We start from the raw sequence: 25421 nt of genomic DNA on the forward strand, positions 1-25421 counted from the left end.
TTGGAATATTTGACTTCGGGTATAAGGTTAATTTGGCGAAGACCCTCGCACTTTATAATTATGACCGATGGACTATTATGGACAAAACCAGATAGACTTATCAAATAATCCAGGACAAAGGACAATTAACCCATGGTAATAAATTAAAATCAACACGTCGAACATCATGATTACGGAAGTTTAAATAAGCATAATTCTCTTAATTTATATCTCATCGTACTTTTATTTACTGTCATTTTATTTATCGTACTTTAAATTATCGCACTTTGAATTATCGTCATTTACTTTACGCTTTAAATTAAGTTGTTTTATATTTAATATTTTACATTAGGTTTTAATTGTGATTTAAGTTTTAAAATTGACAAACCGGTCATTAAACGGTAAAAACCCCCTTTTTAATAATAATACATATATATATATATATATATATATATATATATATATATATATATATATATATATATATATATATATATATATATATATATATATATATATATATATATATATATATATATATATATATATATTTCTACAAATATAGTTGTGAAATATATAGTGTTAAACTCAGCTAGCTCCATGTGGAACGAACCGGACTTACTAAAAACTACACTACTCTACGATTAGGTACACTGCCTATAAGTGTTGTAGCAAGGTTTAGGTATATCCATTCAATAAATAAATAAATAACTTGTGTAAATTATATCGTACTTAATAGTATTTCGTAGTAATATATAATCTATTTCGTACTACCCCTCGCACACATCATATATATATATATATATATATATATATATATATATATATATATATATATATATATATATGTGTGTGTGTGTGTGTGTGTGTGTGTGTGTGTGTGTGTGTGTGTGTGTGTGTGTGTGTGTGTGTGTGTGTGTGTGAATCGAATGATGTTATGAACATCATCACTACCTCAAGTATAGTAGGTAAACCTACTGGAAATGACAAGAAATGATTTAGAGCTTCAAAGGATCTTGGATGGCTTGGAAGTTCTTGAAATAGAATCATGACACGAAAACAAGTTCAAGTAAGTTTACCACTCGAATTAAGAGAGTTATAGTTATAGAAATTGAATCAAAGTTTGAATATGAGTATTACCTTGAATTAGAGAGATAACATACTATAAATAACAAAGGTTTCTTGATCTTGGATGATTACTTGGAATGGATTAGAAAGCTTGGAAGTAAACTAGTAAACTTGAAAGTATTCTTGATTTTATGAAGCTAGAACTTATAGAATTTATGAAGAACACTTAGAACTTGAAGATAGAACTTGAGAGAGATCAATTAGATGAAGAAAATTGAAGAATAAAAGTGTTTGTATGTGTTTTTGGTCGTGACTCATGGATTAGATATAAAGGATGTGTAAGTTTGTTTTCTTGTAAATAATTCATGAATGATTTATAATATTTTTGTAATTTTGTGAGATATTCATGCTAGTTGCCAAATGATGGTTCCCACATGTTTGATGACTCATTAAAGGCTGCTCTTTGCTAAGAGCTGATCATTGAAGTGTATATACCAATAGTATGTATATCTAGGAGCTGGGTATTGTACAAGTACGAATACTGAACGAATACGAGTAGAATTCTTGATAAAAATGTATGAGAATGCAATTGTAACCAATTTTGTTAAGTACAAGTATTTTGATATGTGTCTTGAAGTCTTCCAAAAGTGTATTAATACATCTTAATACACTACATGTATATACATTTTAACTGAGTCGTTCAGTCATCGTTAGTCGTTACATGTAAGTGTTGTTTCAAAACCTTTAAGTTAACGATCTTGTTAAATGTAATTAATCCATTGTTATTATACTTAAATGAGATGTTAAATTGTTATGTTAACATGATAACATGGTGTATGAATATATCTTAATATCATATATATATATATATATATATATATATATATATATATATATATATATATATATATGTTAAAATACTATTACAACGATAATCGTTACATATATATATTATTTCGAAATCCTTAAGTTAGTAGTCACATCTTACTTGTGTAGTTCATTGTTAATACACTTAATAATATGATTAATTATCATTTTATCATGTTAAACATAGTGTGTTCATATCTTATTAATATACATATGTATTTATTTTAATTAAAACGTTGTTATAACGATAATCGTTATATATATCGTTTCGAGTTTCTTTAATTCAGTAGTTTCATTTTATGTATATAACTCTTTGTTAATATATTTTATGAGATACTTACTTATCCTAATATCATGTTATATATATATATCGTCATGTCGTTTTTACAAGTTTTAACGTTCGTGAATCGCCGGACAACTGGGTGGTCAATTGTCTATATGAAACAGTTCAAAATTTTTGAGACTTAACCTTACAGACTTTGCTTATCGTGTCAAAAACATAATATCGTATCGAGAGTTTGATTTAAAATTAGTCAAAAAATTTCGGGTCGTCACACGTGTTTTGGAGTTGGGATATAATCACGTTAAATACTCTGTGTCGTTTATCCTTTTTTTATTTATTAATCGTTTGTCGTTTGTGGGTTTGGTGGTTTGATGAATCACCTGTCTTGTTAGGGCCTACCGAATTCCTAACATAGCGTAGCTCAAGCTCGTTTAATGATTGACAAATTGGATCATGCTTCTTTTGTGCAGCCAACCTTGTGGTGTAAATTTGTTCCTATAAATATCAATGTTTTCATCTGGCGATTTCGTCTGCGCCGTCTTTCGACTCGTCTTAATTTATTGGTCAAAGGTTTACATTTTGAAAATGGAGCGTGCAACAGGTGTTCAAATGGTTTAGAAGATCTTGTGATATTCCTAAGATTATTTGGAGAAAAGTGGGCAGTTGGATCAATGTTGACATCCCTTCTTGAACATCGTTAAATGGGTTATGGTCCTGGGTTGACGGTGTTCCTATAAATCGCAAGTAAAGAGTAATAACTCGAGTGATCATCGTCTCTTCTCTATGGAACATATGGAGACTTCGGAATAACACAGTTTTTAATGATTCTAAGTTCCGGAAATGTCACGTTTTTGATAGTATTGTTGCTTCAAGTTTTAATTGGTTGTATGCTAGATCTAAGAAAAGTAGAATAAATTGGACGGTGTGGTTACAAAACCCGTTAGACGCTATGTAATCTTTTTTCCATCTAGCTTCACGCTAGTGGCTTTTTAATATTAATGTTTGATGCCGTTATAAAAAAATAATATTAAAATAAATCATCACACTCGTGAAGGAAACCATTATCCAACACTCCTCGAAAAAGAGAAGCCAACACGTCGTGCTACTGATGTGGTGGTTGCGTTAAGACATCTCATTGCCTTTCACCACGCGTTACAAATAGTCTTTAAGTGAAAGTATTCTATGCATATGTTATTCTGTTGTATGTGGTTTGAGGAGATACTTACACGAATATCTTGATTCAAATGTGGCAGATACATAAGCATATATCTCCACACACCAATAAATAGTTCAAGTCATACACTCACATAATCCATTTTCACTTTGAAAAATACCATCAACTATTGATGCAAAATCAAAAATACTGTATAGTTTAAGGGAAATATCTAAATACAAATACAGGTGTTGAGTTATCTCATCTCACATCGGTTATGCGACTAAATATTACGGTGCTTATAATAGTTTAGGTTCTTTTCCTCTTGAGTTAACTTTTGGGGTTGAATTCGGCTCAAGTCTTGTAACGACCCTACTTTTTCCGTTATCTTTTACCGTTAATTATTTAACGACCATTAACTATTATTCGTGCCACATCATTTCTATGACCTATATTATTATTTTTGTAATAATATATTAATTATTATATGCTATGTGAATATTTGTATTCATATTTTAAGTTATACGTTTCTACGTGTCGCGGATTTCTATCCGGCGAATCTTTTCGGTTTTCAAACCAACGGTCAGACTTTTGGGATTTTTAAATCCAAATTATTTTAAATATGATATTTTGATGTCATATGATTATATATAGTGTTTATATATTTTATTCTTCGCGTATTTGTTATCTCTCCGAAAAATCAATCGCGTAGTAACGTTTTCGCGTTTCGGGCTTCGATCGGGCGTTCGGGCTAAAAGCAATTACACATTTATCATTGTGGGCCATGTGGGGCCCACCCCATTCAGTTTTTGGCCAAAATACACCAAGGGAGGGGTGTATAACCTCATTTTTTCCTCATTTTTGTAATTACACTCTCATTAGCATTTTCCACCAAACCTAATATTTTCTCTCAAGTTTTTCCTCCTCCCTCTCCTCCCTTTTGAGCCATCGCCTACCACCACCACATTCATCATCATCTTCAACAATCAAGCAAGCAAATCAAAGGGCTTTCATCATTTCCGGATTCACCGCATCGTTCTCTACGCGTCTATACATCTCAATTCTCGATTAGGGTATAAACCCTAACCCTAGATTTTTAATTTTTCCTTAATTTTCTGTATTTTGATGTTATATTGATAGTATGATGATTACATGTTATTGTATTGATGATATACATGTTTTTGGTTTGATTGAATTGGGACAGCAGCTTTTTCGTTCATTTTTGGTTATGTAACTGATATAAAAGTGAAATTAAAGTATCTATATGAGTTCCTCTCATCAAGACATTAATTTTAGACTCCGGATTCATGTCATTTCGATTCCCGGAGCATAAGATATGATTAAAATAGTATTTTGTTAAGATTGAAATATGAAAACGAATTCAACCAGGTTTTGTCTGACTTTGTGACCACTTTTAGAGTCTTTAGGGTGTACTAGTGTGTTAGGATTGATGATGGGATGAACTTTCATGTTCGGGTCATCTAAATCCGAGCCACAGATCACCCGTTATGACTAAAACACGTTTTTGAACGAATTGAAGTTCCAAGTGGTGTAATGGCTGATCATCACGACTTGGTTACTATTATTGAGGTGTTCTTGAGTGCACCAATGTGTCGGGTGGTTTGATTAAGCAGAAATATATATAAGGCTCGCCGAAAACTGACACCCGGGGCTCAAGATATGACCCAATGAACTTGTGATTAAAACTTATGGTTAAGTATTAAAACTTATGATATAAATAATGATTTTCATTATTATTAAATTACTTATGATATAAAAAGTAATTATTATAATTTAAGACTTATGATATATATTTATTATATCATTTAATTATTACTTATGATTTAATTAACATTTTAATTAAACTTATGATTAATAATACTTTTATTATTAATGGAAAATACTTATGATAAGTATTAAACTTATATTATGAGATTATTATTATAAGACTTATAATAAGGATTAATTAATTATTTAATTATTATAAGTCTTAGTTATTATTTAATTATAATTTAATTATTAAATACTTATGATTTAATAATTATAATTAGAAACTTATGATATGATTAATAATTCATTATTAATTAATAATACCTATGATATGATTTAAAATTTATTATTAATTAATAATACTTATATTATGAATAATATTTAATTAATCAATTCAATACTTATGTTATATTAATTATATCATTTAAACTTATGTTAACTTTAATAATTCATTTTAATTTAATTAAACTTATGTTATGACATAATTATACATATTTAACTTTAATTAACATTATAACTTATGATATTATTACAACTTACACTTTTAAAATTTATGTTGACGATGTTTGACCAAGGTTGACTTTTGAGTTGACTTTCGGTTGACTTTGACTTTCAGTTGACTTTTGTTGACTTTCTAATTAAGGAAACTTTCCTAACTTAAAACTTTCTAAATATGGAAACTTTCTAAATTTGGAAACTTTCCAAAAATAGAAAATTTCCTAAAATAGAAACTTTCTAAAAATAGAAACTTTCCAAAAATGGAAACCTGCTAAAAATAGAAAGTGTGTGTCCGTACGCTGTTCCGATCAAACCGATGCATGTTGAGTATTGTTCCATGTCTACTTGCAACATGTACAATAGCTATCATACTAAGACTTGACCTAAGTTAGTTATTTATATCGACATGCTTTATTTATAGGTCGGCGTTGTGATCATTCCTGATCACTTTACTTCGTTAGCTGTTCGCTTGTTTGTGTGGTTCCTTCATTTGCTATTAAGGTGAGTTATAGTCCCATTTTTCTATTTTAACTCTTTTGGGATGAGAATACATGCAATTTATTTTATATTTTGGACACAAGTGGAAGTTGATTTAAATTATTCATTGTGAGTTGAACAAAAATATTCCCTAGTCTGGTAACTGTAATCACTGGTTTCTACTGGTGAATGCGAATCCTATGGATAGATCTATCGGGTTTGACAACCCCATTTCGAGCTAGTCGCGCTAGCAATTTATAATCGGAATGTTTAGTACTTCGTATTTTGTTGTAGATACACTTGTTCGGTGTATATTATTTATTGTGTTTGGCAAGGGTAAATAAATGGTTAAGTGGTTACCAGGTGGCTCACGGAAAATGGAATAATGCTTTTATATGTTTTATAGCATAAAATTTTGTTGTCCAAAAAGGAGTTTTTATGTTTTCAAACATAAATTTTTATGGTTTAAATTAAATATTGTTTGCAATATTAAACCTATAATTCACTCAACATTTTTGTTGACAGTTACTCGCATGTTTTATTCTCTGGTTCATGATTGACTGCTTCCGCTGTGCTTAGAGAGTCTGCATATTTATGATGGCAGCTTTTGTTAAACATTAACTTGCATTCTATTTCGTTACATTAAATAGTGGGTGTTTGTTGACTTTGTTTTGGTCAACTTTTGGTTAAAGTATTTATGTATAGTTTTTCTAAACTTATACATTTTAGTAGATTTCCTTTATAGGAAATCATTTTTAAATAAAGAATGCAAGGTTGTTTTATTAAATTCATATAGATTTTCGATCAAGCTGTGGGACCAAGATAACGATGGTCGTCAAGTGTACTTTGACGGGTCGTTACAAGTCTATTATTTCCGTATGGTATCAGAGCTAAGGTATTGATGTTGGCTGGAGTATCCATGATTCGAACAGGCCCGTGGCTTACATAAGTAACCTGGGCCGTGTTACTATCACACTTTACAAATCATTAAATCTCAACTCATGAGTTCCAGTTCCTTCACCAAATCCCCACACATGTGACAAAAGCAATTGTCATCCCACTGCCACAATAATTGTAAATTCTTGCCACAAGTAGAATTGACCATGCGCCTAGACAAAGCTTCCACATAATAAATAAATAAATTTTAAACTTGAGTTTTTTTCCAAAAAAGCGAGATCTTTATTAATCAGAGGTACTTCCGAAAGAAACGCTCCTTAAAATCACGTAACAATAATGGAAGATAAAGACCAAGTCACAAAGCGTAACCTAAATATAAAGTCTTGACGAACCAAAAACTAAACCGTCACAAACAAACAAGACCAACCAAATACAAAAACCACACTAACAACCAAAGAACTGAAACAAAACATAAACCGAAAGCATGTCTCGAACATCAACCATTCATGCCCGTTCCTTGGGAACCTTTCTTGTCTTAATAATCGACCTTAACCATTTTCCTTCCACACGTGCATAGTTAACCGGATTCTTCACACGAGATATAAAGGAGAAAAAAGCGTTGAATCGTCGGGGTTGGAAGAGCACGAAGTCCCCATATTCGGATTCTCTCATATAGAACCACCAAGACAATCATCAACCTCGAGAAGATTTTACATTGCATCTTCGAAGTCAAAGTCACATCATCGTCCAGTAAATAAGACGAGTCGCTCGAAACCGTCTTCTTCTTACCTTTAACCAAAACCATAGACATTAACCTTTGGAAAACATCGGGTCTGCTTCTTGAACCGTGTTGTTCCCAAAACGGAACAAGACAGTGGAAACACCTATTTCCGAATTTTCAAATTTAAAAACCCTAGACAACCAATCATCCTCATTCACACTTCCCCAATTTAGGGCTTTTTGTCCCTCCACTCAAATTGATTTTGACTGATAACAATAATGGATTCATTACTAGCTACCTATGCATCTTCAGATGATGAAGAACAAGATCAACAACAACCACCACCACCTTCAAAACAAAATCAATCCCAATTTGGGCCAAATTTTCTCACATCCCTTCCACCTCCCAAATCAAACCCTAATTCATCATCCGCATCTCTATTCTCCAAACTTCCTCAACCCAAATCCGAGAGATCCGGCCCATTTAACGTAAACCCTAAACCTAAAAAAATTGTTCAATTTCGTCCACCAGTTATAACCAAACCAATTGATGACGATGATGAAGAAGAAGATGATGATGATATAACACAACCTAAAAAGGAAAACATTTTACCTCAAGCACCATCTGTTATGTCGTTTTTATCAAGTATTCCTGCCCCGAGAAACTCCGGTTCTCTCGGCGCATTACCATCGTCTTCAGGTACCGGTAGACGATCGATTTTGGAAAGCGAAACGCCTGCCTTATCGAATTCGAATAGTGGTAAGGAGACTGTACGTAACTCTAGTAATGATCAAGTTCACTATAATAATAGTAATAACAATAATGGTGCTAATGTGAATGTGACTTAAACCAATGTGGATAATGCTAACTATGATAATGGTAATTATGCTACGGATCATACGAGCTATGGTCCAGCCGCACCAGTAAGTAATGATCATGTGAGTTATAGTGGTTATGAGGGATATAGTGATTATGTGCAGTATGAGAGTAAGTGGGTTGATCGGTCGGGTGGAAATGTGGGGCCCGAGATACCCGTTGCTGATGTCGTACAAAGTTTGGCGAGGGTACCTGGGAAGAGAGTTAAGAACGAGATACCTCAGGAAGTGATTGAAGTTAGTCAAGATGAGTTGATGAAATATCGGCCACGTGAGGATCAAGTTAAAGCAACTGGGATTGCGTTTGGGCCTGCGTATCAGGTGATAATCGTTCATTTATATCAATTTGTTTTGTTTTGTTGTTTTTTTTTTTTTTTTTTTTTTTTTTTTTGTTAATCTAGACTCTGTGTTTGAATTGTAATCCATCAATTACCAAATAGGTGTCTATTTGTGAACTGTGATTGTATGCTGTTGTTATGAACTTATGAACTAATTTAATTGTGACCTTACCATAGATTGGATGTCACAAAAGTAGTCATCCCTTCATAAAAAAGTTGGATAATGGCAACTTTCTATGTGTACTTGTCACACTTATTTTAACTACATGCTGATATTACTTAAAATGGACTGATAATATCATGCCTATCCTGATATACTAGATATGAACTCTGGATTAGATAAAACTTTCGGAGTGTAATTAAAGATATCTCATTATCATCTCTTTAATCCATCATTTTATTTTTTATGCAACTTTCTGTATTTTATTTTAACCAATATTTGTAGCAATATTTGTGTTATGTGGAGTCCTTTAGGTTCTGAATAGATAGAAGTCCCTGAGTCTGTTTCTAGGTATGGAGTATTTGTTTTTTTAGTTCTTGTTATCTCTATGGACTATTTACTATAATGAAGTCATTTCAGATTATGCAATTGTCATTGGTAAATCTAATTTTTCTAATTTATTCTTATAACAGGGATACTTTTTGGATTACTTGCACCCTACTTCTTCAACTAAGGGTAAACCCACAAAACTTCACAAGAGGAAGCATCAAATTGGATCGTTGTACTTTGATATGAAATCAAAAGAAATGGAACTTGCAGAACGTCAATCCAAGGGCTTTCTCACAAAAGCAGAAACACATGCCGAGTATGGATGGTAAGCTTGTTGTATCGTTTTAACTCTACCAAGTTAAAAGGACTCACTGTTCTTTTAGGTTTCAATTTCGTATGTTAAAAGTCTTGTAAATTTCGTCTTTATAAGAGGAAGGTTGCAATGAGTATTTGCTTGGTTACTTGGTTATGCTTTCAATGCTTATTGATAGATGTATGCAATGTTCCTCCATTTTGTAACCAATACATTCTTGTAATTTGCGTGATTAAAAGTGGTGAATGAAAGCACAATTTGAGTAAGAAAATCTACATCTGCAACTATTATACCACTCATGTATTTGTTTTTTGTTAACAGTAATTTGCTAGCAAATTTTTCCACGGCTGTGTTTGTTAAATTAATAGATATATGTGTGTGTGCGCGTGCGCGCTCAAGGTACCAAAAATGTCATTAAGGTACAAAATGACTTGTAATTTTATACAACCAAACGTTTATTTTTATTTGGATTGTCTTAAACCTTGCTATATTTTTCTACCCAGTTTAGTTACCGGCGATGGTTATAAATAAACCTTCATCGTTTACAACATGCTCTATATTATGATGCTTATCAGTGATCACACAGCCTTATTAGTATCATTAGAAATTGAAATGGACGAAAATGCCCTCACATGTCACACACATGCTATTATAACGGAAGAATTTAACGATCGTTAGGTTGGAGAAGATGACCGAAAAATGATGTGTCAAGGAAAGGTACATGTGAAATATACAAGTCAACAAAAAAAATAATTAAAAATGTCACATATCAGATATTACCCTAATTCCAACCATTTTACAATTAAAGATCCTTTTAAAGACCATATTAAGCACTAAGTTGAAATAAAATCCTTTGGACATCAGTTTGGGATCAACCAGGAGGACTTAACCACCAACGCGTTCAACTTTCCAATTTCATTTTCTCAATTCCAATATCCCTCTTTCTTAGTAAAATTCCGATTACACGGCCAACACAACAACATTTATGGTAATAAAACATCATGTATATCATTCTATTTTATCTGCTATCGCACCGTTAAATCATACAAACGAAGTTTGTGCTATCCCTACCAAAAATAAAAGTTTCGGCTCTATTCCAAAAAAAGCTTCAATCTTGAATATGAATGTTGAGAAAAGCTTCAATCTTGAATATGAATGTGGTTTCTGTGAGTAGCACGTTTAACAAAATGGATGAGTTAATACACAAGTAATTTGAATTTGACAAGTGATTGCATTCATGCGTTCAAGAATTTACAAGTTAGGTATGAAGAATCAATGCATCAAGAAGAAGTAAACGAAGGTCATGCCTTTGAATTACGACAATCGGTGTTGAAGATTTGCCACGCTAAACACATAACGATTATATAACCCTTTATTGATTTTACTTTATTCAAATACCAATCTAATTTAGAATGTAAAATGGATTCAAAAATTTTATATCAAATACAAAGTAAAATTCACTACATAATAAAAAGAGATTTTTTATTTTGAATATACATAAAATTTATTTGCACACTAAATTGACAAAAATAAATTCAAATTTATACTTAATAAATTAACAATCCAATTCAATAAACACTTTACAAGACTTTTTTTCATGTGCATACTTCTAAAAATACGGAGTAATCATTAACGCAATAGTTTACTACTTCAAGCTCGACATTATTACTTGTAAAATACATATTTAGAGTTTTTCATAATATGATTAATTAACTTCTTCAAGCTCGACATTATCTCTTGAGTAGTTCAAACTCAAGTAATATGATTAATTAACTTCTTAATTAGTTAATAAAAAAAAATCACGGAGCGCTATATTTTCTTATAATAAAATAAAATTGACTCACAATCATATTTTCTTATAATTAATTAACTTCTTAATTAATTAATAAAAAAATCACACGACACCATATTTTCGTAAAATTGACTCACAACACCTATATTTTCTTGAAAGAATTAAAAAAATAGTCAAAAGAAGGTCAGTAAATTGACTCACAACCCAATTGTGATTCCTATTTTCACATAGTAAACCCAATGAATTAATATGTAAATGTTTGATTTGAATTAACCATTGATCAATTAATAAACTAATTTGTTTCATTACTTAAATAACACATACAGTATAAAAGATATATATATTAAGTGTATATGTGTATGATCCTAATTTATACTACTACTAACTTCAAATGAATGACTAAGATTAAACAAAATTAATAGTTACGATCAAGGTGCTAAAAAGTTCAAATATGTAAATGGTTTTAGATATTTATGGAGTTTTCACATCATGTCAATGAGAAATGAGAAACTGAGAGAGTTCTATTAAATTTCTATAATGTTCTTGATCATTACTTAATATTTTAACTTAGATAATGTCGAAAATAGAAATATTACAATTTCTATATAAGTCTGACTGCCTGAGATAGTAATTTACTCCGTACCTTACCTCGTTATTATGGATTTTGGGTGAAATTTACTTCATAATTCGTAGTAGTTCTTTGATAAATCCATTTATTATTTTGCATATATTTATATATCTATATATGTCTATGAAGCAGTTCTCGTATAATCTCTGTTATTTAAGGTTTTTTAAGAGAATAATAATTTGACGGTTTATACCCCTGAAAAATTGTAGTGGATCTTGAACAAATTTCTTGGGAGGGCCAAAAATATTTTAGCGTGAAATATTGTTTTACAAAAATCAATCGTTATATTTTGATAAATCTTTGCTTGAAAAATAAGTAGTTTATTGAACATAATATATAATATATAATCATATACATTTTAACTTTGGTTATTTAGTCATCCAACTTAGTTTAGTTATTAAGTAAAATTAACATAGCGTATTATGAATTTGAAACATATTGTTACATGTGTTTTTAATGTGAGTTACTATCTCTTCCTTCATTACTATGTAATTTTTTACTATATTTTATTTTACAAGTGAAAGCAATATTTTAAAATTGTAAGGTTAAATTTATAAGGTTAAAAGTGAACTTCAAAGTAAACTTAAAGGAGTTGTTTGGTAAAAGATAAAAGTACAGGACCCCACTTCCTATTTCTTACCTCTTTCTTTTATCACTATCACCATTTTAACAATTAAAGTTGCGGTTGTCGAAACTTTTATTAAAATTGAACCTAAGTCTTTTTTTTTTTTTTTTTTGTAAGGGAAAATGGCACCAAAATGCATTGAACTTTTATCAAAATCTTATTGTATGCATTCAACTTTCAAAAGTTCTATTGTATGCATTCAACTTTATATTTTCTCCTATTGTATGCATTCAACCTGTTATAACAGGTTACCTTCTAGGTAAACTTCTAAATATTTACATCTTTAGTCCCTCATATTTGTAAATTTTAATTTCATTAGTCCTTCTGTTAAACAAAACATTTATATCTTCATACATTCATCAACTAGCATAAAGTATCAATCATTACTCGATACAAATATAGACTAGCGCGTTGAATAAGTGAGATTTATACTACATAAAAGGAGGAGAATAAAATTCATACTACATAAATCTTCCAAAATGTGAAGGTGATTCAGTGGTAGAATTGTCTTCTTGCAAACCACACTCACTTATTGACACAAAAACTAAATTAAACATAACTCAATATCAAACTAACTTCTAAAAATAAAGTTAAAAGTTTTTGGAATGAACAAAGCAACAAATGATGTACAAACAAGAAGTCTAAGTAACAAGGACGTACCATAAAGGATTATGGTAGTTCTTACAAGAAACCAAAGCGTATTTAAGATGGCATACAATAGGAGAAAATATAAAGTTGAATGCATACAATAGGACTTTTGAAAGTTGAATATAAAGTTGAATGCATACAATAGGAGAAAATATAAAGTTAAATGCATACAATAGGACTTTTGAAAGTTGAATGCATACAATAGGATTTTGATTAAAGTTCAATGCATTTTGGTGCCATTTTCCCTTCTTCTAAATCAAATATATAAGCTACTTATTTAGAACTTTGGGAGGGCCAACGCCCTTCCCTGCCCCCCTGAAGATCCGCCTCTGATCACACCAACTGATTAGCTTGGATGTTAATATTAATCTTTCCAAGGTTTCTAAACTCGTTAATCGAGGAGTAATCGGTCAGGACCTTGGATGGAGTAATTACAAAGTAATCCCCATATTAAAATTAGCACCGGACAAGTATTGGCAAACACTAAGTTGTAGTATATCATCAACATGCCATAACTCAAAAGGAATGTTTTGGGCTCATGACTTGCATTTTGCCTACAATCTTGCTCAATTTTAACAAAAGGGACTCCAACTGTTCTTTCACGTTTCATTTTTCCTCTGTGAAAAGTCTTGTAAAATTCCGTCTTTACATGAGGAAGGTTGCAATGAGTATCTGCAACTATTATACCACTCATATACGGAGTACATGTTTTTGATAACACTGATTTGTTAGCCATACCTCTGTTAAATTAATAGATGTATACAATGTCGTCTCATTAATATATATGTCTCTTTTCAAAATATGAAAATGTACTCTTATAAACGTTAAATATTTTAGTTCATGCAAAAATATAATATTGTCAAAAAGTTATCATCGTAAATTCCAAAACAAGTTAGCATCTTTTTCCGATCAAAATTAATTCTGACTGGTAATTTGTGTCGAAAAAAAGAAGAAATATTTTCTTTTCAATTGTAAGTTCTTTATGCCCTACCGGACCAATAACAAAATATGTACTGTATGTGTGAAGGTTTTTTTCATTCAAAATTTTAGACCTTATTCAGTGGCCTATCTTGCATATCCTTTAGAATGCCTCGATATATATGTGTAAAGAATATATACAACACCAAATTGAATCGCAGTGAGATTAAATTTGACAGTTAAGGATTTGTTTTGTTCAATAACTGCACATTTATATTTCTATTCACAGCATTGGATTGTTTTAAACCTTGCTATTTGACATTCTACCCAATTTAGTTACTTTATAGTTATAATAGTGATACTTTTTACATGCCTTCAATCGTTCACAATATGCTCTATAGTCTATAGTATGATGCTCATCAGACTGTCTTATTACTTATTAGTATTTTAGGGTTTATGTTTGTTGAATTTTCAATCCTGAAAGCTACAATGATATCATGATTCTGATAATTCTGATAATAATAATATGATTAAAGAACCCAAGAAATAGGATAGATTTTTAAATTTAATATGAATCAACAACAAGTTACATGTTGATTAAACAAGAAAGTAACAAAACATATTTATCAGTTGGTTCCCATGGCTGCAAAGCCGCCACCTTTCATCATCTGCCTAAACTTCGCGTAATTCACCATCCCATCCCCATCCACATCTACCTTCTTGACCTTAAGTTGACAATCTTCAATGGTTCGACCTTGTCTTAACCCAAGTGACATCAAAACGGTGCTAAGTTCATCAACGGTGATGAACCCATCTCCATTTTTGTCAAACACATTGAACGCCTCTTTAATATCCTCTTCTTCATCCCTCTCCTCCATTATAGTTTCATACAACTTCTCAAACTCCTCCATGTTAACGCACCCATCACCATCTTCATCAATATGTTTGATCATGTGTTCAAGACCTTTTTCGGGTATAACCATCCCGAGACTTGCAAGAGACTTTGATAGCTCTTGTTTGGTGATCTTTCCGTCACCGTCATGATCAAACATTTGGAAAAAGTGATGGATCTCGTGGAGGTCCATCACTAGAGGTTGTTAGAAGGAGAGGGAGGAACAAAGAGAATGATAAATGAGACGGGGAGGGAGGTTGAAGAACTTTTAGTAAACGGTGTTAGATTAGGATATTGATCGGGAACACAAAATCGATAGGCATGGGAAGGTGATTATAAGGGGTTTGAAGAATTGGATAAGGGTAGGAGGAAAATAAGGAGTGGGAGGAATGTATTGCAGTAGTAATTAAGGTGGACAACCATGAAAATAGAAGAATGTTTGGTGTCAATTTATATGAATTTTGATTTTAATGTGTGTACCACTATGCAACTATTTTGTGGTCAGCTATTAGTCATTCATCAAACTAAAATTTAAAATACAGAATAATGGTCGACTAATATTGCAGATTATTCCGTTTATTGACCCGATTTGTACCCCAAGGTATTTCAACTTTAAAAAGTCATTACTTTGACTGGTGAAAAGTAGAGTAGCCGTAGACCAGAAGTCCTTGTGGACACGTTCCAAAAGTAAACCTGCTCGTATGAAATACTTGGTTAGCATTCAAGAGCTCGTGCTTGAGGCTCTAGGCTATTTTTTGGGGTCACCTGTTATTAATCCCATGAGTTCGTGAGTTCGATTAAAACTTTTACATACACGTATTAAAAACTCAGCTATTGAGTAACCAAATTGAACAATGCATAGTATAAAATTAGATTTAGATATTACTCATAATTTGTGACTGATAACTTCTAGAGTATCTAATAAATCTCTATCTATAATAATGATGTCATAAATAAACTTGAAAAAAGAATTAAAAATAAAGAGAAAAAATAATCAAAAATAAAGAGAAAAATTTTAAAATCTTCATGATAATGTCATTAAATAATTAATTATATTTAATAAAAATATTAACATGTTAATTGTATATAATATATGAAGCATTATGTACAACCTTATGATAAAACACACACATGACCATATATACAATATTTGAAGTATTATGTACAACCTATGGTAAAATACCTCCATGACCGTATGTTCAATAATTGGATCATTATGTACAACCTTATGATAAAACACTATCATGATCATATGTACAAACTTTAAAACAAATTGTACAATCTTTTACAAAACAATCCATAAAAATATGTACAAACATTGAACCATATTATACAGCCTTCATATAATAATTGTACTTTAATTTATAAAAAGATTCAGTTCGCATTTGTTATTACTAATAACTATTATTAAAAATATAAATAGTCAATTTTAAAAAAAAAAATTATTATTATTATTATTATTATTATTATTATTATTATTATTATTATTATTATTATTATTATTATTATTATTATTCAATGGATTTTCTTTACGGAATTATCACGTTACATATGTATGCGAAATACATGTCTCAATAAAACGTTATAATATAAGCTTTTATGACAAGAAAAATAATAATTTGTGATGTAAATTGAAAGATAATGGTGAGAGAATAAATGTAGTTAATTTATTCTGACAAAGTTAAGTATATCAATATGTTTGTAAAAACAACGAAAAATTTCTTAATCGAAATTCGTAGTTCTACGAGTCATTAAACTAAATGACTTTATCATTTACATTAACTTAACACTTAAAACATATCAATAAACTGTTTCGTTTAAACAAACCCGTATTTCCACAGATCATTTCATTAGTTAACACATATAACTTTGGGTTCATAAAAATAAAGTTGTTACATGCAACAGATACTGAAAATGCTAAATCACCATCAAAACTAGGGCTGTAAATTAGCCGAGCTACTCGTGAGCAACTCGAGCTCGACTCGTTAAAAGGTCGATTCGAGCCGAGCTTGAACTTAATTTGAAGCTCGTTTAGTAAACGAGCCCGACCTCGAGCTTCATATCTCGGGATCGAACAAGCTCGCGAGCCTAAACGAGCTTTTCATTTATTTACACCAAATATTAATTTTTATAACAATAACAATATAATATATAGTTATATAATAAATACTATTTTATCGATAATAGTTGAAAAAATATGTCTTATTATATTTTGATAAAAATATTGAATTTAAAATATAATTAAATTAAATATTATAAAAAAAAATTTAAAATCATATAACCAACGAGTCGAGCTCGAGCCGAGCTCGAGCTTAAACTATTAGGCTCGAACTGAGCCGGGCTCGAACTCGAGCTCGAGCTCTAAAAAATTCAAACGAGCCGAGCTCAGGCTCGGCTTGGCTTGTAGTTATTCAAAACAACAATAATATTAGGATTTCTTGTTAAAATTTTGGAAGTAAAGATCCTAGTTTGAATTTATGGCATTGTTAACAAAATTATTTCTTGTTGAAAATTTAGAAGTAATGATCCTAGTTTACATTTATGGCATTGTTTTTCTTTTTCTTAACGACAAATACACACAATTATTGAATAATCCACAGCAGAACTCGAACTCACAACCTAGAAATTGATGAGTTACCTTGATATCGCAAAGCTATAAGCCCTTTGGTTGGATCTATGGCATTGTAATCCCTGTAATATGTATTTTTTTCTAGCCCCTTTCTAGTCAATTTATATAAAGCTTGCGGTTAACAAAACCAATATTGAGTACGGGAAATGAGACGAAAACTAACGAATTTGCAATCTCAATGTTCGTATTGTTTATCAAACGACAATTAAATTTAGACTTATGTAACCATTTGAGTTACGTACATTTGGACTTTTGAGAGTCCGTAAAAAAATGATAATTTGAAATGGGAAAGAGTTGCATAATTTGAAACCAATTTACTTCAATAGTTCTCATGTACAAACATCACTAGGTGCAACTAATCTAATAAATTCCTCTTCTTCGCCTAAACAAAGAAAAACAGATTCATTTACTTGTTTACGAGTTACACTTTGGACTTGGATAATTTGTGCTCCTATAAAATTTCATTCAAGGTCCACCAGTCTACCTATACCTCACGCAAAAAAATGAATATAAAAAGTTTAAGAGTTCTTTTTAAGGGACCCGCGTGTGAATGAGTAATACAGATGCCCAGTATCCCGTTGGAGCCTTAAGATATTATATACGTGGCCTAAATACTTGGATCACATCGTGCTATCTAGTTACAAGTCCAGATTACAAAGATAGCATCAACTAACATTGTGCAGAAGTATATAGATGATCAGAAACATGAAATACTGTAAAAGAAAACCAATAACATCATCTTATGGAGGTGTGGTGAAAAGCATATAAATAATCTTTTAGCCATAGCCAACTTTAAAATATATTATACCACAGTTATTAAAAAAATACAAAAAACCTTTTCGAAGTTGATGGACAAATAGAGTGACAGATTTCATATGTGTGTGTGTGTGTGTGTGTGTGTGTGTTTTTGACAACTCTACCATAATTCATGTCATTTCCAATTTAAATTAACCAAATGTCATACAGTCTCAACAACATTCCATCTTTCCCGTCGACAATTAGTCACGTTAAACTAAAACTTAATCAATTTGATTTCAGAAACTTAATCAATTTAATTTCAGAAAAGTCCTTGTACTATAAAACCCATTGCTGGTTTTACATATTATTAAAACTTGAACTTAGTCAACAAACTAAACTAAATTGTGAAAAACGAAGCATTAAAATTCACCTATTTATGCATCAAAGTCATCTAAACTGCCTCCTGCAGTTGCAAGACATATGTGCTAGTAACTATTGTTAGGAGTAGAAAATATACATCCTAAAGCTAGAAGCAACAAACCAACGACCACTAGTGCCTAGTCCACAATCCATAATTAATCTATACCTCAGATGCCTATTTATCAAGTTGAAATAATCTAATGCAACCTACATATACTTCTCCTAGTAGATATCCTTTCAATAACAAGCATATGTTTCACTCGGAACCATGAGAGCATTGTTATACGAATAGAATAAATATTATAGATCTTAGAGTTCAATCTCAAGCAGTTCTATTGTTACAAAACCTTCTTCTCAGAATGAAGTGACAAACCACAAAAATTAAATATAGAAAGCATCATTGTAAGAGTATGAATCCACATAAAGCCACATAACCAACCTTAAACTTTTCACATAAAAGGGATCGATGTTACATAATTGGAATAAAAAAACACTGGTCACTGCATGATCTGACATACCGCCATGAAGGTCAAAGCAAGTCAGTCACTACATAAAAATGTATCTTACACTTGTGAGTTAAAAATGGTGTGCTTAGTTTATCTTAAGTGTGGCCAAACATTTAACATGAAGATTAAAAAGCTATTTGCAAGTAATACCAGATGACTATCATGTCACTCTAATTCAGTAATTTCCAAGAACAAAACTAAGTATATACTATATACTCTTAATTCAGTAATTTCCAAGAACAAAACTAAGTATATACTATATACTCCAATGCCCTGGATCCTCTAACCCAATGCAGATTATTTTTAACCAAAAAAGAAAATGTGTGTTACCACATCACCATGAAGACAGTATACAATATTAAAAACTTTACTATGCCAATGAACTATACATTAGATCTACTACTAATATTGGCCCAGTAAGCGTTATGTTGTAATTTAAAAAAAAAAAAATAATAATAAAAAAAAAAAAATTGCACAGGTTTACATGATACAGTACTTGTTGTTGCCAATATCACAAGTGTACTAACCAATTGAAGAACATAGTTTCAAAATAAATTGGCACAAGTGATTACTTTGCCAATTAAATCCCTAACATGTTGGTATTAATTTAGATTCTCCACTAATTTGAAAAGTCAATCAAAATTATTCAAAGTCCGGGGTATATGCTTTATTTCCTATTGAGTCAATTAAGTTGATAGTGCGTTGGTGGTAAAGGTTTTAAGAAAAGTAGTGGATTTTGGTAGCAGTTTAAGGGTGTACGTATAGCTATAAATTCAGTTAAATTTCACCTATAATGTGTAAAGAAAGATTTCTAGTAGTAGAGTAATTTTCTTCTTCATATTGTATCTTCTCCGTTGCCTAATATTTGTTCTCTGTTTACTATCATAGCGGGAAGCAAATAATATAACACTATCAAGCTACATAATCAACCTACTAAATCACTCAACACCCTTATGATCTTCTATGTTCATACATATCTACATACCGCAAGCCATACTTAAACACAAATCAGTAACCAAATACACAGTTGTAATGTACATAAGAAAATTTCCAAACAAAATGTATAACATACTGAATCCAAAATCAAATTATTCATAACATTTCAAGCATTATAACAACAGTCAACTTTCACAAATTCAAAAACAGTAATCGTAACAAATCGACTTACAATTTGATATCATTACTAAATCAACATTATTCAATGTAAACTGCATAACTCCACAACATATTCTGCATCAATTAAACACTTACTTAAGGAGTATCCCATGGCTTAGCTTCAGGAACAGCAACAACCATACCTTGCATCTCTTGTGTAAGTACAACTTGACATCCTAACCTCGAATGTTTATTCAAAACTCTATGTCTCGCATTCCGTTTCAACACGTATTGTTCATCATAAGTTGCAGGTGGAAGTTTCTCAAGCCATTCTTCAGCAATGTTAACTTCACATTCAGCTGAACACGCATCGATGTCTTCGAGACGATGTGATGCTGGATCGATTAGGTTATGATTAGTTAGGGCTTTGAGTAAAGTTTGACCTGATAGACCTACGATTTCGCGTTTTTGACCGTCGAAATCGTAAGCGATTAGTTTCACGATTCGATCGGAGACTTTGGCGGATGGCGATGTGGTGGTTGAGCGGGAAATTATGGTGCGGGTAAGGAGAGAGAGGTTAGGGTTTCGGGTGATTTGGGCGGATAGTTTTTGTATTCCGGCGATCGCCATTTGATTTGGGGGAAATGATAGACTCTGACGAGTTTGAGGGTTTTATTACGTTATCATTTTAGTGTTAAAAATGTAATGTATGTTTACACAAAATATTTTTATTTACATATATGCACTAAATTAATTTTTTAATAGAGAAACTTTAATGTTGACGCGATTCGAAGTTGTGTGTTTTGTTAATCGTTGTTCGCTTATGTTCTTGTAGTATTCGGCTATGTCTAGTGTTTTGTTAGTATCGTGTAGTTTTTGCGTTTCGCATTTGATGTTTGATGTGTGGTCTTTAGTTTCGAGGTTTAGGTCAGTTTAATGTGTCGTTTAGTCCGTAATTTTGTGTCCTATTTGAGTTTCGTTGCTTTGGGGTTGGTTCCTTTTCGTTTTCGTTTGTTTTCGAGGCTTCATTTTTTCGATGAATATCCTTAGAAATGTCAATGGATCAGATATGGATCGAGTGATGTTATATCCAAATCAATGTCCATTTAGTTTTTTTCATCCATATCCATATCCATTTAGTTTCAATTCATCCATCCATATTTATATCTATTGGATTAAGCAGATTAATGAATATTAATTGTATGTTAAATATTTGTCAAAAATAGAACATAATTTGTTGAATTTACGATTAAAAATAGATTACGTTAATTAAATATGTAATTTATATATTTATTTTATTAGATTAGATATACAAGTTTTATTGTACTATATTATAGTTATTTCTTTATAAAGTTAATAACAAAATGTAAATCTAATAATAAATATTTTTTAGTGGTAAATATGTAAGAATATATCTATATTTATGTCTTTGTATATATGTATTTCGGGTTTTAATAGATATATTCATGGATGAAATTTTTCATCCATGTTCATATTCATATACATTTAATTTCATTCATATCCGTATTCATATCCATTTAGGTTAATTCATACACATCATGAAGTGGGTGGATTAGATGGATATCAATTGGATCGGGTGACCATTGCCATTTCTAAATATCCTTGAGTTTTTATAAAGTTTTAATTTTTTGCTAAAAAAAAAGGAAAATGTTAATGACAGCCCTAAGGGCTGTCATTAAGTGCGAAAAAAACTTGTACAATTCCATAACCACCATAGTAAAGTCAAACGTAACTGCCATGTACAAGTTTTTATGCATCTTAACGACAACCCTTAGAGCTGTCGTTAAAAAAAAAAAAAAAAAAAAAAAACATGATATAATATTTATTTTTAAAGTCGAACCACACATCAAACAAACGATCTTTTATACGAATATAAACATTATATTTTCCCATTTGAACTCATGACCTCAAAATTAGATGGACACTACAATACGGATAGATCAATGATCTTTTGGTGAATGATAATGCTAAAAACGAACATATATTTCATAGCATTATTCCTCAAGAAAGACAAGCTTTTAGTTGCAGTTGTCCTATTTACAAGTAATATTCGTTTAAATAATAAAAGGTGAAGACAAAAGACAGATTCGACGAATTGAAGACGCAAACGATCAAAAAGCTCAAAAGTACAAAGTACAATCAAAGAGGTTCCAATTATTGATAAGAAACGTCTCAGAATTACAAGAGTACAAGATTCAAAACGCAAAGTACAAGATATTAAATTGTACGCAAGGACGTTCGAAAATCCGGAACCGGGACCAGAGTCAACTCTCAACGCTCGACGCAACGGACTAAAGATTACAAGTCAACGGAGTACAAGAATATAATATAATATATATATAATTAAATTTAATTATATATATTATATTATATAATAAATAAATAAGCAGCCCACGTTTTTAAAGACTTTTGAGCCTCCCCAGCTGGCCATGCGATCGCATGGCCTTGAAGGGCAAAGCCCATGCGATCGTATGAGGCCCTTTTCCAGCCCACATGCCTATAAAATTCGCAGTTTGGTGCATCAAATATATATATTCATCCATCCAACTCTCAACGTGTATATATATATATATATATATATATATATATATATATATATATATATATATATATATATATATATAATTTTAATTTTAATTTTAATTCTAATAATAAGGGTATGTTAGCGCATATTGTAAGGGTGTAAGTCGAAATTCTGTCCGTATAACGCTACGCTATTTTTAATCATTGTAAGTTATGTTTAGCCTTTTTAATTTAATGTCTCGTAGCTAAATTATTATTATGCTTATTTAAGCCGAAGTAATCATGATGTTGGGCTAAAAATACTAAAATTGGGTAATTGGGCTTTGTATCATAATTGGGGTTTGGACAAAAGAACGACACTTGTGGAAATTAGACTATGGGCTATTAGTGGGCTTTATATTTGTTTAACTAAATGATAGTTTGTTAATTTTAATATAAAGATTTACAATTGAACATACCTATAAATAACCATATACACTCGATCGGACACGATGGGCGGGATATTTATATGTACAAATAATCGTTCATTTAACCGGACACGGGAATGGATTAATAGTCACTAGAATTATTAAAACAGGGGTGAAATTATGTACAAGGACACTTGGCATAATTGATAACAAAGTATTAAAACCTTGGGTTACACGCAGTCGATAACCTGGTGTAATTATTAAACAAAGTATTAAAACCTTGTTACAGTTTAAGTCCCCAATTAGCTGGAATATTTGACTTCGGGTATAAGGATAATTTGACGAGGATACTCGCACTTTATATTTATGACTGATGGACTGTTATGGACAAAAACCATACGGACATATTAAATAATCCAGGACAAAGGACAATTAACCCATGGGCATAAAACTAAAATCAACACGTCAAACATCATGATTATGGAAGTTTAAATAAGCATAATTTCTTTATTTTCATATTTAATTGCACTTCTAATTATTGCACTTTTATTTATTGTTATTGTATTTAATTGCACTTTTATTTATTGTCATTGTATTTAATTACACTTTTAATTTTCGTACTCTTTAATTATCGTAATTTTATTTTATTGCATTTTTATTATTCGCAATTTCATTATCGTTATTTACTTTATGCTTTAAATTAAGTTGTATTTATTTTTAATATTTTACATTCGGTTTTAACTGCGACTAAAGTTTTAAAATCGACAAACCGGTCATTAAACGGTAAAAACCCCCTTTTATAATAATAATATTACTTATATATATATATATATATATTTGTATTTTTATAAAGTAAAACTAATATAGCGTTAAGCTTTGTTTAAAAGATTTCCCTGTGGAACGAACCGGACTTACTAAAAACTACACTACTGTACGATTAGGTACACTGCCTATAAGTGTTGTAGCAAGGTTTAAGTATATCCATTCTATAAATAAATAAATATCTTGTGTAAAATTGTATCGTATTTAATAGTATTTCGTTGTAAAATATAAGCTATTTCATATACAACTCGCATAACATCAAGCATTTTTGGCGCCGCTGCCGGGGAGAATTTTAAAGCCGGAAGCGCAACGCTATATATAAAAAAAAAATTAATGTTTAGTTTACTTTTATAAAAAAAATACGCTTTTGTAAAAATACGTCTTAAATATTCTAAAATATAAAAAGAAAAACAAAAATATAAATATTTTTAAGAGTTTGTTAAATATTTAAGTTCTATAAAAGTTTATTTATCTTTATTTTATAAAAATATAAGTTTTATTTAAATTATAAAAATATATTATATATATTTATTTCAACACAGCAAAACAGAAAAAAAAAAAAACACTCGAGTCCAGTACGGTAGCAGCCCAGTCACTGGCCCGAAACCCTAGCCCATGCGATCGCATGGCCGGGTAACTTAGGACTCATGCGATCGCATGAAGGTCTCTGACAGGCCACAGGAAGCCCTAGTTCAGCATTAATTACGGGTTATTATTATTATTTAATTTAAAACCTTAATTAGGTTTTTAATATTTAATTAGTTAGTTTAGATTTTAATTAATTTGTATTTTTAGTTTATTTAGTTTAATTAAATTATAAAATTAATAGTTTTATAAAATAAATAATATAAAAATAATATTTTTATAAAAATTGTACTTTTTACAACTTTTAGTATATTTTTATATTTTGTCTCCTTTTAATTGTTTTAGCGTAATTTTTTTGTATTTTTCGTTCGTATTTAGTTTTAAGATATAGTTTTTGCCGTAGTTATTTTTATTTCTAGATTTTTAGGCTTTGCCGTAAAATC

The 25421-nt window shown here is 30.7% G+C and overlaps 3 protein-coding genes across 3 annotated transcripts; 1 reads left to right on the forward strand and 2 right to left on the reverse strand.

Annotated features, from left to right (window-relative positions):
* Positions 1–7938: 7938 nt before the first annotated feature.
* On the forward strand, positions 7939–9975 carry LOC139899126 (uncharacterized). The gene is made up of 2 exons (XM_071881950.1): positions 7939–8909; positions 9560–9975. Exon 1 carries the CDS (start codon positions 7992–7994, stop codon positions 8559–8561), a length of 570 nt encoding a protein of 189 aa, XP_071738051.1. The 5' UTR covers positions 7939–7991; the 3' UTR covers positions 8562–8909; positions 9560–9975.
* A 4908-nt stretch (positions 9976–14883) lies between these two features.
* On the reverse strand, positions 14884–15659 carry LOC139899127 (calmodulin-like protein 3). Its single transcript, XM_071881951.1, has one exon. The coding sequence runs from the start codon at positions 15423–15425 to the stop codon at positions 14967–14969; it is 459 nt and encodes a 152-aa protein (XP_071738052.1). The 5' UTR covers positions 15426–15659; the 3' UTR covers positions 14884–14966.
* A 4938-nt stretch (positions 15660–20597) lies between these two features.
* LOC139899128 (uncharacterized) lies at positions 20598–21308 on the reverse strand. The gene has a single exon (XM_071881952.1). The coding sequence runs from the start codon at positions 21248–21250 to the stop codon at positions 20777–20779; it is 474 nt and encodes a 157-aa protein (XP_071738053.1). The 5' UTR covers positions 21251–21308; the 3' UTR covers positions 20598–20776.
* Positions 21309–25421: the final 4113 nt, after the last annotated feature.

This window comes from Rutidosis leptorrhynchoides, chromosome 3 (assembly GCF_046630445.1).
Source record: "Rutidosis leptorrhynchoides isolate AG116_Rl617_1_P2 chromosome 3, CSIRO_AGI_Rlap_v1, whole genome shotgun sequence".
In the NCBI taxonomy this organism is placed as follows: domain Eukaryota; kingdom Viridiplantae; phylum Streptophyta; class Magnoliopsida; order Asterales; family Asteraceae; genus Rutidosis; species Rutidosis leptorrhynchoides.

What these genes read in the sequence shown, in the direction of transcription:
- LOC139899126 (XM_071881950.1), top strand. Translation starts at nt 7,992, where the DNA reads ATGGATTCATTACTAGCTACCTATGCATCTTCAGATGATGAAGAACAA.
- LOC139899127 (XM_071881951.1), bottom strand. Translation starts at nt 15,425, where the DNA reads ATGGACCTCCACGAGATCCATCACTTTTTCCAAATGTTTGATCATGAC.
- LOC139899128 (XM_071881952.1), bottom strand. Translation starts at nt 21,250, where the DNA reads ATGGCGATCGCCGGAATACAAAAACTATCCGCCCAAATCACCCGAAAC.